General features: G+C 32.6%; 1 protein-coding gene and 1 long non-coding RNA gene across 3 annotated transcripts in view; one reads left to right on the forward strand and one right to left on the reverse strand.

Moving 5' to 3' along the window:
* Nucleotides 1–3: 3 nt before the first annotated feature.
* LOC134280961 (uncharacterized) lies at nucleotides 4–4681 on the reverse strand. Of its 2 annotated transcripts, XR_009995001.1 has the most exons (4): nucleotides 4633–4681; nucleotides 3609–3844; nucleotides 2378–2435; nucleotides 4–100 (listed from the first exon to the last, which is right to left on the reverse strand). It is a non-coding gene; the product is annotated as an uncharacterized LOC134280961 (long non-coding RNA). The 2 variants fall into 2 exon arrangements; XR_009995002.1 differs by lacking the exon at nucleotides 4633–4681 and having other exon boundaries at nucleotides 3609–3861.
* A 1147-nt stretch (nucleotides 4682–5828) lies between these two features.
* The window catches only part of LOC134280962 (xanthine dehydrogenase/oxidase-like), a 32839-nt gene continuing 21883 nt past the window's right edge, over nucleotides 5829–16784 (forward strand). Inside the window, exons 1-6 of the mRNA XM_062763408.1 lie at nucleotides 5829–5901; nucleotides 6375–6432; nucleotides 12960–13056; nucleotides 15325–15433; nucleotides 15798–15924; nucleotides 16254–16306. Coding sequence (XP_062619392.1) covers nucleotides 5857–5901; nucleotides 6375–6432; nucleotides 12960–13056; nucleotides 15325–15433; nucleotides 15798–15924; nucleotides 16254–16306 — 489 coding nt within the window. The 5' untranslated portion in view covers nucleotides 5829–5856. The remainder of the gene's footprint in view (nucleotides 5902–6374; nucleotides 6433–12959; nucleotides 13057–15324; nucleotides 15434–15797; nucleotides 15925–16253; nucleotides 16307–16784) is intronic.

Below are 16784 nucleotides of genomic sequence, written 5' to 3' on the forward strand. Positions count from 1 at the left end.
TACATAATTTTCTTCTGGTGGTGGTTGTAGTAAGACAACATGACTGTGCACGCCCCACATGCTCCCTGACTGCATGCCTCCTTCGTCCCGGTCAAATATACTAGGTCAAATGTCAAGGACACAATTGTTTTGTGTGCATTAATGTTTTCAGCTTGCTTTCTGCTCATAAATGTATATACAGTGTGTACTCGTACATGGATATTAAATCAATCTGAAATCTTTTTTCTTTTTTACATTTTCCACCAACTTTAGGAGACCAAAAGAAATAGAGGACTTACTTGAGATTACATACATGCAATATTGACCTTGAACTTTATGAGTTATGGAATGTACTTTCCGCTTTTCATGTGTTTACTATATATGTAAGATTTTTTAAAATTACATAATTATGTACAACAAAACTGGGAAGGGTGTAATGCATTTTCATTAACCGTGGACATTGAATGGGCTTTTAGTTTCCTTGGTCCTCAGAATAAATCCAAGCGTCGTCCCTCCCCTTCAGATTATAGTGTGATCTACCCCGACGAAAAGGTAATTAAAATAGTGTTGCTTCTAAATCTTTAATTGAATGTGTTACTTCAAATTTAAATGATGACTCTTTACACAATGAAACTATGTATATTACAAATTCTTTGAAATGTTCTTGAGGACTGCAAAAATATTAAAAACGAAAATAAGAAACATGTCTTTCAGATGTCGTATCCACCCATTACCCGATTAATTCTTGTTCTTTTATGAAGGTCCTTCGCAAAAAGGGATCACCTATTTCCTGTTTAATTTGTGCGAAAATCACGTGGTCCATATATTTTTGTTTTTATGTGCGTAACTCCAAAAAAGCACTACTAAATAAACATACAGAGCACGATTGCCAAAGAAACTTGAATTCACTGTCATCAAAAGTTAAAGGTATAGAAAAATTCATAATTGAAAGATTGAAACATGAGGTCCCTCGAAAAAATCTATTATTCTTTAGCAAAAAAAATCACTTGTAAATAGTTATAACTGGATTTTATTATGATGTGGAAATAAAGTGTTTGCATACAGTGGGACTGATTTAGAAATTAATTTTGCCACAAATTCACACCTACTCGGTACCCTGTTACCAACTTATCTATCCTAGGATAACGTGTTTACTATAATTCACAAAGGTGTCAGCCAAAGTGTAAAATATTCAATATAATTTCTCCTATTTTCACAGAAATCTTTTCGATAAAATAATTTTTTCCGTAATTTGGCAATTTTCAAGAGAAGATAGCAATGTTGCAACCAAACCATAAGCAAATAAATATTGCATTGATATTGCATTAATTACAAGGTTAACATTGTTTATTTCAAAACGAAATTTTTACTTAAAAACATCATTACGAAAAAAAATATATAAAACGACTTGGCAAATAGAATAAACTTTTATGAAATGAAATATATAGATTACGAACAGTATCAAGCTCAAAAGTCCAATAAGCAATTCAAAATAAGAGCAGAGCAAACATGGACATCCGAAACATCAGAGGTGGGATCAGGTACATGTACCATGGAGGAGTAAGCATTCCCTGCCGACCGGTCACACCCGCCGTGTGCTCCTTGTCATGATCAGGTAATAACGTAGAAACCCGTCTTCAATTCAGTGTGTAAATAATGGACTAGCAATTAGTAATAAAAAAAACCTCAGTCAGCATTTGACTCAATGATAAATTGTATTTGCTGACAAGGTCATTGTATAGACTAAAGAACTTACGAAAAGATGACTTTGAACGAGACTGCTAATATTCTTGTTTCATCAACATGTTTGTCAATAATTTACCTCGTTTTAGAAATTGTAAATACGTAGAGCCTGCTATTGCGTATCGAAGCAACTGAAATATATAAACTCTCTGTGCAGGTGATGAAGGTATATTGCTGCATAAGTAAAGGAGAGTTGACAATTAAAAAGTTAAAGTCTGGTTGTTAGATTACCATTAACTTTTTTCAAGTTAAATAGTCAAATATGGAACATATGTGTCAGACTGTGTGGTATCTTTTATCTCAAGCTCTCGGGGATATATCGTATGGTCATAAGAATGGAAATAGTCATTGGTAATTGACAATACGTCGTCGATATAAAGGCCATATAAAGTGTTTTCTTCTTTTCATGTATAAGGTTTGGGACAAAGTCTGCTTCATATAAATACAAAAATAGCTTTGCTATTAAGGGAGCGCAATTCGTACTCATGGGAATTCCAATTAATTGGACCAAGTCTCCAAAAGACCACATAGATATTGTCAATCAGAAACACTAGCATCTTATCGATGTCCACATCAGAGTACTTGTGTGTAAAATCAGAATGTTTTAATTATAAAAATATCTTATGAATTTTAATGTTTTTACATTCATGGATACAGTTTCGTCTAAGGTATTGTATCAGCGTCACTTTGGGATCCGGATTTTCAATTGAAACCTGCAACATATACAACAGTTTGCGAATGTTTTAAATGACGATGACTTTTTTCAGTGTTTGCTTTACGTTTGTTTGTGTTTTTTTTCAAAGCCTGTATGAATGGAAAATTAAAGGGAGAGGATAATTTTTTTTAATCTCAAAAAAAAAAAAAATAAATAAAAATAAATATGAATTATTTTTCAAAATTAGACACATATTTGTATTAGAGATAAACACTGGTTTTTACTGTTAGATATTAAATTCACGCTAAGATATTTCACACTAATGGGTAGACAGAGGTTTCTTTGTCATATCATGGTCACATGTACCTATGTATGAAATGTGTTTATTCCAAGATGACTGTGTAATGCTTGCGGTTTGTTTATGTAAGAAAAATTGATTTCTTGAATCAAAATATTATTGTCATGATATTTTTTAGAGATATCAATAGTAAGGCCCATTTTTTCTCAGATAATCTATGCGTTATCCCATTCTATAAAGTAACTAACAACTGTAAAGTACAGTAGTAATCAAACATCATTTTAGATCACAATTCAAATTTAAATCGAGTGGTCGGACATGTGCACCTGTGGTCGGTTCATTACTGTCTAACTGATCTAGGACAGTATATACTGTTGACACAGTGAAACCCTGGCTTCGTTTTAAATGGTCAATACTCTCACGCTTGTCTACAGGGCTCTGATAACGAGCTTTTATATTTTAACGAGACGATGTTGGAAATGTTTATCTAGATTGTGAATGCGGCCTGCTGAAGAATGAGAGACATCCTAATAATGAGAGAAAATATATTTTCTTATTCTCATTGAGTTTTTTTTCTCAGTTTCGAAATAAACCTAAAAGTGTAAGTATAATAAAAAAAAACTACGTGTCTTCCCTTTGAAGAGGTTAAAGAGCCATTTTGAAATATTGAAAATGCATTGAATCAGCAAAAAGTTTGTGTGAATTGTTCTGTCTAAAAAAAATGACCCCATTCAAAAATTACACTTTACTTCATGAAGTAGCAATGTTTACATCTGGTTTACTCAGACGTGTGAAAAATCAATAGCAAACAAAATATTTCTTAACAGATATAGCCTCGATTTATATATTGTACATGTATCTAGAAGATTTAATTCTCTCTACATGCTCTACTCTTTTTCATATATTCTCTGAAATCAGAAAAAGTGAACTTACCCTTTTCCCGTTGACGAAAAACACCAAAGCTGTTGGTTCATCATTCAGATTGTTTTTATATGTTTGATACATCTTGTACAGGTTTCAAAGTTTCTGAAAATCCCTTTATCTTTGTTCTGTACTCCCCATCGATGCAGTTCTAGACTGGAGTTGCGTATTCTGTCACAGCAAAAGTTTGGGTGTTTTCTGAGTGAAGTTTTAGAACATGGCCTTCAACCTTTCACCACCCTGGAATTCTGTTTGATCGGGTGTTCTAGTTATTTTAAGATGTTTTTACCGACCGTAACATAACAATTCTCATTGAATCAATATTTTATGCCTCATTTTTTGTAGGTATGTATATTTATTTATCAACCAAATGGAGAATATTTTTTTTATTTCTTATCTATTTACTTTTTACAAAGAATTAAGAAATTACTCACCGAGTGTATTTACCAAATAAAATCAAAACGATACAATCATGTCATGACATCCTCAATTTATACATACGGATAAGCAGGATATGACATTGGCAGTGACCTTTTATAAATATTTATATATAACCCCCACTTGAGAGGTATTAAAAGGTAGCCATCCTTCATCAGCAACTCTTCTTATATCACTCAAAAACATTACATGACGCCATTCTTATTTTAATTTTTGGTCAGACCCTTATTTCGGGTCTCCCAAGGCAAAACATCTATAGACAACCATTAAAATCACATGGTAGACGGGTCATCATTTAGTGAGCTCAGTACCTCTAGTTTAATGAATGAACTTAATCTAGGCTCCCTTTGAGAGATAGAGAGAGACGGCCTTCTAGAAACTTGTGCAATAGCCCATGAACGAGATTGATCACCTATATTTGGAATTGTTTCTATCGCAGAGTAGAGAAATATGGCAGACACCATTTTGCTTGTTGCATATCATAATAGGTTTACGACTTTGCACGATAGCTTTAATTGTATTTGAATCATTAAGCGGCGTTTTATTGTTAGTTATTACTACAAAGCCTGGGAAAATAAGCTTCGGGTTAGTTGTATACCTGTTACAATTTTTAACATCTTAGTACAGAAAGTTTAAAGAACAATGAACCGGGACATAATAACGCAGTCCCTGGGACATAATAACGCAGTCCCTGATCCGTATATACCAGTAGGTATTAAGGAAACGGCTTAATCCGAATAGTACACTGTCATGTTTATTTTACCACTCGACTTGAATTATTTTAAGGACTTTTGGATTAATATGGCCTCTATCACTTATGTTGATTTCAGGAAAACTGTGCTAGGTAGATGACCGTGTACATTTATAGATCTTTACATTAAAAATTTTCTAATGTCTTTGTTCGAGATGGAATTACAAATAGTAAAAATAATTCATTTCGACATAAATCTATTGGGTGATCGATAGGCGTGGTAAAAAAAATAACAACGTGCGGTGCAGGACAAAGAGACAGAAGCGGGGCTTGTAGCTCGATCGTGTTTTTGAGGAATCGAGAGCATGCAATATAAGGAATAACTGTCAGGTTTTTTTGTTTCATGACGATGATCAATTGCAATCGATTGTTTTGTGTGATGCAAAAAGGCCTTTGGCGTTAATACAAATTATCACGCAAGCCAATCGATTGATCACATCATAAAACCGAAAAAAAATTAGGTATTCCTTAAATAAACATGCAGTTAACATGGCTATACACTCGTGTTTGTGAGCAAATGTATCGTGTTTGTAAACAAATATACTAGTAATAAGGATCAATGTTTAACACGTATTCACAAATGGACAACTTGATTTTGAATGAAATCGCGTATTCAATTTACGCCAAGTTATACACGTGTAAACTGTGTTAGCTGAAGTTAAAACTGTCTACGTACATGTATGTAATTACAGTTTGTCAATAGGCCTAGTAGATTTCCATTGATAAACAAATGCAGTTGAATTCTATGTTTTTTGTCATTTTTTGTGAATTTTGTGTGTTATACCTATTTAAAAAGCAAATAAATAACTGAATAAAATATAATGAAAGATTATAATTTTAAGGTGCAATTTTCGACTGAAAAAAAGCTTTTTAATTTCATTACAAAGTTACACAGCAGAGAGATGAACAGACGCATGCAATGGTAGTTAATTATACCGAGGAAAGGTAAAGGCGAAATACATGTAATAGTTTAATAGTGATATACTATCAGTACACAAAACAAATAGATAAGAAGTGCACGCCATAGATTTTGACTTTGTATTCGTCAGTTGTATAACACAGGAATCCCGAATGGAGAAGACGTCTGCTTTAGTCTTCTTTGTGAACGGGAAGAAGGTAAACAAAGATTTTGTTGATCCCCACATATTTAAACCAGGGTCCATGTCGACCTTTATGTAAAGGACGACTTTTTACTCTACGAAACTTACGAAAGCTGTGAAGAGGCATTAGCCTAGTAGACGTAGATGCTACGACTGAAGTGCTAAATAACAATCATTAAATTATTGATTATTTCATAAATGGTCATTTTAGATGCTATCCTTTTGCGATATGTTTAATCTTATGTTTCTAACAGAGTTATTTTGCAGATGCATATTTGATGTATAAATACATGTATTTTTACTTGTATGAGACGCCATTCCAGTCATTTTAAATTTTCCCAGTAAATGTTGTTTATCGTATGTATACCAAAAGTACAGTGATAGTTAAGTTCTGATTTAAATAAAGCCAAGTGTTCTATATTTAACCTATTAAATTACGTCTTTTGTCATATAATAATTCCTTGTTTTAAATTTTTTTTTATTTTCAAGGTATCCATTGATAATCCTGACCCAAGGGTCACTCTCATCCAATACTTACGGCGTACTTGTATCCTCACGGTGAATAATATACTGGCTTATCAGAGCTTTAAGTGTTTACATTGCCATACGTAATAATATCGTGTCCGGATAAGGCCATTTGCAAAAGCCCAACAGTGCGTTCAGAAAAAAAACAAGCCGTCACAAGATGCCGTCGCGCTAATACACAACACGCCGTCGCGACTCGTGTGTTTGCGCGACAGCGTGTTGTGAGAACTCGTGTTAGCGAGACAGCGTGTTTTTCTATGTTGTGATAACGCGACCGCGAGTTTATTTATGTCTCTCACTATTTCCTAGATACAAACAGCTCACCGCAGCTTTGTTTTGCTCAGAATGTGTGTTTCAATTACGAAAGGACAAATATCTGAATAAAATATAATGAAAATGTCATTTATTCAATAGTAAATGACGAAAAATTAAGTTTTACAAACAAGCAGGGAAATCAGCAAAAAACAAAACAAACATTTTGCACGCACATATAAATATATACATTTTACAAGATATGAACACATACGTTCTGATTTCCCCCATAGAAAATAGGTCATAAAGAAAACTTTAGTTCTGACTAGATACAACATAAACTTTATAAAAAATTACATACGGCTTATAAAAAGCAAAAGATGTGTCATTTATTCAATAGTAAATGACGAAAAATTAAGTTTTACAAACAAGGGGGGAAATCAACAAAAAACAAAACAAACATTTTGCACGCACATATAAATTTATACATTTTACAAGATATGAACACATACGTTCTGATTTCCCCCATAGAAAATAGGTCACAAAGAAAACTTTAGTTCTGACTAGATACAACATAAACTTTATAAAAAATTACATACGGCTTACAAAAAGCAAAAGATGGCGACAAATACGGCCCGATCTTAAAAAAGTGTGACATCAAGAACAAAAACCTGTAGAACAACAATTTTAAATAAAAAATGGTTTTTACATCATAGACAGACTTCGCTATACAAGTACACTGTATATACTTCTAACATATGAAAAACTTCATGTCTAAGCAAAAATAAAAAATAAAAAAGGTGGATATGAGAATGGGGAGGTGGTGGGCAATTAAAATTCAAAGGGCTAAAAACGTGTGTCCTCGAATCAATGTTTGGCAATAATAACAAAACCACGTGACTCTTTATTTAATTCTCATTGGATAATGAGCCACCTACTTGGCTCATATTTCCTGGGGCTCAACACAGGGTTAAATCGAACGTGTGTTTCGCAAGAGGGGGCAACTATTTTTACAGGAAAAGTATCGCCATAAATGCTATTATCTACATAATAGGTGTTTTGTGTTAGCATGACAGCGTGTTGTGAGTTAGAGTGACGGCGTGCTTTTTTGAACGCGTTGTAAAGCTTTTAAATTAGCAAATGGCCCTATCATAATTATAGATAATTAGTGATATAACCTATTTAAATAGTTGATATCACGTTTTCAAAAGTCTGATATCATTCAATCCAATTGAATAAGTGAGATTTTCAAAAAGCAATTTAATTCCTCAGCATTGATTCAAAATGGATTAAGTTGTTATGTTCCCCAAACGAAGTTGGGGAACATATTGTTTTTACTCTGTTTTCTATTAGTATGTTCCTCAAACGAAGTTGGGGAACATATTGTTTTTACTCTGTTTCTTCTTCTTCTTATTTTTCTTCTTCTTCTTTTTCTTCTTTTTCCTGGGTACTTTTTTGTCCGGGAGTGATCTTGTAAACTACACATCCGACTTAGGTAAAACCTTTTTAGTAGGCATGTTATGTAGATTTGCGGAACGAAGGTAATTTTGCGCGCACGTGCTTGCAAGAGCGTGCACGTGCAACATGTGAAATGACCGATTTAATTGATATGGGCGTAACTTTTTAAATTTTTAATGAAATGCTTTGAAACTTATAATATAAGGATATGTTAGTAGCATAGACAAAATGACATGGTCAAAATAGCAAGTTCTCACGCGCATGCTCGTGCGCTTCGCTCTGATTGGCCGAAACCCAAGTCTCAGTATCTCTCTTGTTTTTTGACGAAATCCTTGAAATTTTGAACATAACCATGCATTAGGATATCCTACAACATGATATATAGCAATTATCATGGAAACACGTGCATGCACGTGCGCTGCAATCTCATTGGCTTAAACTTTAAATAGCTATAACTCCCTTGGTTTTCAACCAGACAGGATGGGATTTGGAACATAGATAGATATAATAAACTACTACAAGAAGGTATGGTCACCATGCACATGCATACACGTGCGTGTATGTGCGCTGCAATCTGATTGGCTGAAACTTTTGACAGCTATAACTCCCTTGGTTTTCAACCAAACGGGGAGGGATTTAGAACATAGATAGATGTAATGGATTTCTACAAGAAGGTATGGTCACCATGCTCATTTTTTTTAAACAGGTGGCTCCCATCAGCCACGTACCTCCGATCACTTGACTCTACACTAATTTAGTGTTTCGGCGGTGTGAAACGAGGTATATCTTTATAAATTGATTTATGATGAAGAAATAATTTTCATTATATTGCTGCAAATCCGCCTCATCAGGAGTTTATTTGCATTATGCATTTATGCATCTACACATAATATTAAAATAAATCATTTAATTGTTGAGGAGGTGAGAATATCACCTAAGTTTTTATGTAGGACACAATAGGTAATTCTGAGAAGACTTTTTTACAGTCTTCATCCTTTGTAAGGATGTGCCAATATTTTATCAGTTTTCTTTTTAAATGTCGTATATAGGGGTTGTATTTTGTGACAAAAACAAGAGGAATTCCTTTTTTCTTGATGTCACTTTTACTTTTTAGGGTTTTCTCTCTGCTATAATTAGCGAGTACATTTTGCATGTTAGATTTGATTTCAATTTTATCGTATCCTCTTTTTAAGAGATTAACCTCAAGTATATTTTTATAAATTGATTTATGAGGAAGAAAATAATTTTCTTCATATTGCTGCAAATCCGCCTCATCAAGAGTTTATTTGCATTATGCATTTATGCATCTACACATAATATTAAAATAAATTATTTAATTGTTGAGGAGAGATATATGAGAAATACAAGCAATGAAATAACTTTGCTTGAAATTCTGCGTGAGTTTGAGGTTAACCTCTTAAAAAGAGGATACGATAAATCTTTTACGACTTGTACTAGAAAACAATATATTCCAATTTAACTCTGCTATGTATAAACAAACAATAGGATGTGCGATGGGTTCTAAGTGTTCCCCATCTGTGTGCGACATTCGCCTTCACCAAATCACAGATGAAATCATCGATAAATTTACAGGGAAAAATGATTTAATATATCATGGTCGCTATCGTATTTTTCACGGATCGGAAGCTGTCATCCATGAACTATTTGAAATGGCCAATTCACACCATCCTCTAATCAAATTCACATATGAAATCTCCACACAAGAAATCAATTTCTTAGACACTACAGTGTTCAAAGGAAAAAGATTTAAAACCAATCAAATTCTGGATTTTAAAACCTACATTAAACCAACTAACACATTCCAATATTTGGAACGGAATAGTGCACATAATTCCTCTGTTTTTAAAGGATTCATCAAAGGTGAAACAATACGCCATATGAGAAATACAAGCAATGAAATAACTTTTCTTGAAATCCTGCGTGAGTTTGAGGTTAATCTCTTAAAAAGAGGATACGATAAAATTGAAATCAAATCTAACATGCAAAATGTACTCGCTAATTATAGCAGAGAGAAAACCCTAAAAAGTAAAAGTGACATCAAGAAAAAAGGAATTCCTCTTGTTTTTGTCACAAAATACAACCCCTATATACGACATTTAAAAAGAAAACTGATAAAAATATTGGCACATCCTTACAAAGGATGAAGACTGTAAAAAAAAGTCTTCTCAGAATTACCTATTGTGTCCTACAAACGCAATAAAAACTTAGGCGATATTCTCACCTCCTCAACAATTAAATAATTTATTTTAATATTATGTGTAGATGCATAAATGCATAATGCAAATAAACTCCTGATGAGGCGGATTTGTAATATATGCAATATGATGAAAATTATTTCTTCATTATAAATCAATTTATAAAAATATACCTCGTTTCACACCGCCGAAACACTAAATTAGTGTAGAGTCAAGTGATCGGAGGTACGTGGCTGATGGGAGCCACCTGTTTAAAAAAAAATTAAATAAAAATTAAAATGTATGCACGTGCGTGCACGTGAAATGAGCAAAATCAAAAATACACTTGAATGAGCGTATTTTTAAAAATACTTTTGGATTAAATTCTTTAATATTTAGTATATTAAAATATATAGATTGTGTAGTCAAGATGATATGGTCATTACGCACATGCATGCACATGCGCACGCGTGCAATGCTAAAATTTGAATGAACTTGGTACACTTCTGGGTAAACGTTGTTAAAATCTCAAATGCATAGAGTTTGTCTTATTTAATGAAGCTTACAGGGAACATGGCACCAAAAGGGAGTTGGGGAGTGTTTGGGGAACATCTGTAACGGTCCCCGTTACAATTAGCACTAGTTTTTATTACTCTTAAACAATGTTTCAACACAAGTCTTTAAGTTTTATGGACCTTTTGTACTTCAGTTGAACCCTAACCTGTACTATTTCCGCAGTGCAGTGATAAAATGAACTTTAATTTCTCTGTAAAAGCATTTTTTGCGCAAAGAGTGGAGGGGATTTATTTATAAGTAATGTAATGTATATGTACACTAAGTACAACACCATAGAAAAACCAATTTTCATTTACAAAAATAAAAAAAACCCACACAAACAGACAAACAAACAAAGAAACCAAAATTTCAATTTCACAATTGCAAATTCGAGTGCTCTTTTTCGTTGGTGTTTTAGTCCGAGACATTTTGAAATACCACAGGTTATGGATCCCCGTAAAGTTGTAAAATAAAATCTATTTGCAATCCGTCTTGCTATATGTTTTGACTCTTTCACTCTGATAAAATTATTTTTGAACAAATAGACTAAACTTTTTTTTACTTCGTTTATAAAGTAATTGTATTACATGTACTAGTTTATGCAGGATATTTATAGTCTATGAAGCAGTTGTTATTTAATAAATAATTTGAATAGAAGATATCACCTATTAGAATAGCTGATGTATCCTATTCTATAATTGATAAGATAAATTATTTGATTTTAGTACTGATATCCCCTGTCTGAATAACTGATATCACATATTCAAATCAAATATATGTCAACAATTATTCAAAATGTGATATTACCTATTCTGATAGGTGATATCACCAATTCATTTCCAACAGTTGATATCACTTATTCGAATATTTAAAGGTGCATAAACACAGATTTGAAGCTAACATTTTCTCAAATCTGTATAATATTAGACTTATATATTGCAATAGCAATTCACTCGAAAATATATTAAAAATTTTATTTCATCTTAAAGTTATTGAAACTTCAAATTTTTGGACGGGTTTGATTGACACATCCTTGCACGTTCACAAATTTTAATTTTATTCTTAATACTTAGAAAAAATGGCAATGTAAATAAGACTCTTGTTTATAGATGATTTTGGGCGGGTTATGGGACATTGTCATTTGAATGATCAGCATATGACAGGAAGACCGAAAGATGGCATGTTTGACGGAAACGTTCACTGATGTCTGACTTTGTCAAAAAAGACAGACATGTCACGGTTAGAGTGATATGAGAAACTTTTAGTTTTTCTTATGGTACTCTTCAAAGAATTTTGACAGAGGACTTAATTATAAAAAGAGTTAATGTATCTGGTGCCAAGAATTTTTTTAAAAAAAAGTGAAATATGTGAATGTGTTCGTGAATCTCAAATATTTTTTTATGAAACGAAGGGGAAACGTTTAAGGTCACAAGCAACGTAGTTTGAACTTTATTGGGTTCTTCCTTAGAGTTGAAGAGTTCCACTGAATGAAGGACCTGTGTGCAATAATTTTAATTTCTATGTATGGTTTTATACACCTCTTCTAAAACAATTTTTGATGAAAAAAATCTGGAATTTATGTTTTGTAATTTTTGTACATTTTTCTTTGAAAAATGCATAAATTAACTTAATTTGATATCTTTTCAAAACCCCTGGTAACGCCTGCTGATTTTTTGTCTAAGAAATGTTATGTTATTATAAGTTTGAATTTAGAATATCTTGAAAAATTATCAGTAGGTACGGTACCTTGTGTATGTCCTTAAGTGTATGAGGCGAGTATCCGTCATATGACGTTATTTAGGTGCGGCGAAAACCATAATCGCACGTTGTATATAATTCGATATTTTGAAAAGTATAAATCATTTTAATTTGTATTTTCCGGGTCTAATTTGAAATAGATAAAGTTTCCATCATATATAATTTTGTTGTTTTACATCGACTATTAGCAATTTTACCGAATAGTGAATTTACTTTTGGATCAACCCTCGTGTTAAACAGTGGGAGCATTAATCTATGCTTCACCTTTGGCCTTGTATATTTGACTTAGAATGTTGACGCACAAAAGTTATGCCCTTGACCTTTAACCTAGTATATTTGACTGGGACGAAGGAGGCGTGCAGTCAGGGAGCATGTGGGGCGTGCACAGTCATGGTGTCTTACTACAACCAACACCAGAAGAAAATTATGTATCCTTTGAACATTGCTTTCGATTCAAAACCAAGAAATGGAATAAACCTCTGATTGATTTTATGCATGTTTATTTAATATTTTCAAAAATAATCGTCCTATCTGCGTGAAATACTTCATATTTGTCTTCGTTTGTAAGGCTCATTATATAAATTGTTTTGTAGAAGAACTTAGATTTAATACTTCAAGTGGTAATCCAGCTTATATTAATGTTTCCTTTCTAAGAAATTCTTCAAAACCATTTGTCAGTTTTGAATATTTTTGAAATCCTAAAGAACCAAAATGAATTTGAACTACCTGATCTATATTGGATTTCGAAATTTCATAAAAATCCTTACAAAGATTCATTGCGGGTTCCAGTAATTGCTCAACCAAGCCTCTTTCTTTACTCCTCACTAAGATATTAATAGTAGCGAAAGAAAAACTTCAAGAGTACTGTGCAACAATATATTCAAGAAGTGGTGTAAATCAAATGTGGATACTTAGAAATTCCAAGGAACGTTTGGACAATTTGAAATCACAAGGTTTTTAACAAAATCAGCAGCTAAAAAGCTTATGACTTTTCAACTTCATACACAACATTCCGCATGATAAATTAAAATCAAGGCTTTTTGATATCATTGGCAGCTGCTTTTTCAATAAAAATGGAATTTGCAAATTTTCTTACCTTGTCATTGGTCATTAGCAAAATTATTTTGTTAACAAAAACATTCTGACTGTACACACAAGCACTCTGAAGTTAACATTAAAGATGCTTGAGTTTCTGACTGACAATATCTATGTGGTTTTGGGGGACGAGGTCTTTCAACAATCTATTTGAATTCCCATGGTTACCAATTGCGCCCCGTTATTAGTAGACCTATTTTTGTATGCATATTAAGGAAGGATTCTTCTCTGGTTTCTGACTAGATGGAATATTCAAAGTACAATAAGTATAATAAGGATTTGTCTTATATATTTAGGTGTAAGAGATTTAAAAGACCATATTTTTCTTTCCTCGTCACAATCTTAAATAGAAATAGTAAACTGCGTTTGAAAACTAGCAGGGACTATATTTTTGGCGGAATGGTGGCGTATGAAAATATCTTCTTTTCTGCCTCTCAAAATTATTATAGAACATTGAATTTAGTTATAATTTTTACGCAATCAAAGACTAGACGAAATTTTCAAATGTAATTTAAATTAATAATAACGGACTAAAGTTTCACAATATATCAAATAAATAAGATTTTTCACACATTTTTATTCTTAATGTCAAGGAAAAAGGTAATGACCTTGACCTGACCTTGCCTCGAATATTTTAAATCAAATTTAATCTCACTGATACCATCACTTAGTGATATTGTCCTCTTGATTCTGTGAAAATTTCATTAATTTTTGAATACAAGAAATGTGAGAAGAATCCTACCTTAAGCAGAATTTGTCCAAAATCTTATACATGAAAAGAAGAAAACACTTGCTGTAGCCTTCAACTCGACATTTAAATATATAAAAGGCGTACTGACATTTAACGATGGAAACATCCATTCTGATGTCGATACGATATATCTGGGAGAGATTGAAATAAATGTACTTCAGAGTCTGACAAATCTGTTTCATATTTAGATATTTTACATGAAATAGACGTTAATGGTAATCTAACAACCAAGCTCTATGATTAACTTGATGACTAACTTTACCATCGTCATCTTTCCTTATTTATGCAAAAATATACCATCATCACCGGCATACGGGGTTTATATATCTCTTATGTCTTTTACACGGAGTTAATATATCTCAGTTGATTCGATAAGCAGGAGCATGCTTTACGTATTTACAATTTCTAAATCGAGGTAAATTATCGACAAACGGGTTAATGAAACAATAATATCAGCAGTTTCGTTAAAAATCATCATTTCGTAAGTTCTATGGTCGATACAATGACCTTGTCAGCAAATACAATTTATCATCGAGTCAAATGCTGACTGATGTTTCTCATATTTATTGTTAGTCCATTTTTTATACACTGAATTGACGACGGATTTTCCCGTTATTTCCCAATTATGAACAAGAAGCACACGGCGGGTGTGATCAGTCAGCAGGGGATGCTCACACCTCCATGGCACCTGATCCCAACTCTGATGTTTTGGGGGTCCGTGTTTTCTATGCTCCTATTTTTTTTTATTGACTTTTGATCTTGAATACTGTTCGTTATCTCCATATGTTTCAGTGATATAGTAATCGAGCGAATGGATCAGAGATTTTTCACGTCAACCTTAACTTTTAAGTCACTATTCCTGCAATGCCTGCATGACCCTTTTGTGCACACTTCATGGGACAGCCATAACGACTGTAGAGGGTGTGGGAAGTACAAGGAATGGACTTCATACCATACAAGTAGGACTAATGAACCCATTCCACTTTAAAACAGAAAATCTTGTAGAATATCTTATAAGATATTTATGTTTGTAACTATAGAGAAAGGAAAAGGGACATTTTTGTTGCATACAGTTTCATTTCAATAGATATGTTTAATTTGTAATCATACTTTTTCTGTAACTCAGACATAATCAATTTGAATTTTTTTCATCTTTAAGATATAGCTATTGAATGATCTCGGATTTCTGGATTTAAAGTGAGGTTGTATTGTAATGAACATAAATATATATATCAACAGTTACTCAGAAAACTTAAAAACAAATTAATTAATTTGGTCTACTTTTTTTATCTAAATAAACATAAAGTCACAATGTTTATTTAGAACAATTTACTGAAGTATCACGGACTACAGTGCGGGTTTTGTACCCCGGGGATGGTGATGACGATGTACACGATGTACAGAAATAACAAAATGCCAGAAGAGGACGATTTTGAGCGAGCATTAGAAGGTGATTATAGTATAGGAATCCTTTGTTTTAATAATCTATGTTTTTATTATCTGTATGATATAACAACACTGATTTATTATAAAAAAGACTATTGTTTATAAGTAAAATTCATTCACATGTGATTCTTATTTTGGTAAAAAAGACATTATATCAACAAAGAATTACTTCACGTAGGGATGTTGGATATCCATTTGGTATCAGCTCCTCGAAAGGCATTTATAGAATGAATTATGCAGTCTTTTAAGAATGTAGAATTTCTGTTACTTAATAAGTATTGGTTCTAAGTTCGAATCGTCATATTCAACGTTATTATATTTTTTTTTTTCAAGGAAATTTATGCCGATGTACTGGATATCGATCTATTCTGGAGGCTTTTAAGTCGGTAAGTATTGCGTTATCGAATATAATTCTAATAGTGCTGCTGAGGTTATAAATGTATAGGCTTGTATAGCGTTTGTTATAACGTCCTATTTTGATGAAAGGAACAGAAGAACGGTGCAGATATCTCTTAATAAATGTTGGGAAGTGTATGTCTTTGAAAACTCGTTACGCCTTTCACTCATTTTAAATGGTAATTATACGTATACATGTGTATCTGAATTATATGTGTATGCATTTACTGCATGTGCTTCCTTACACACTGTTTAATATATTTATAATCTATATATATATATTGTTCTTATTGAGGAAACGCTAGAATTAAAGTCTCCATAAGCTATTTTCTTTGAATACTTCAACAGTTACCTACCACGCATTGACGCAGTCTTTCTTCAAACTAGCTACGATATCATTGAATCACAACAAATTTGGAGCAGAGCAAATTTTACCTCAAAAACATAGTTAGCAGAGGAGTAATTAAG

Source organism: Saccostrea cucullata, unplaced genomic scaffold, assembly GCF_032062105.1.
Source record: "Saccostrea cucullata isolate Sc308-1 unplaced genomic scaffold, CSIRO_AGI_Scuc_v1 ctg5544, whole genome shotgun sequence".
Lineage (NCBI taxonomy): Eukaryota > Metazoa > Mollusca > Bivalvia > Ostreida > Ostreidae > Saccostrea > Saccostrea cuccullata.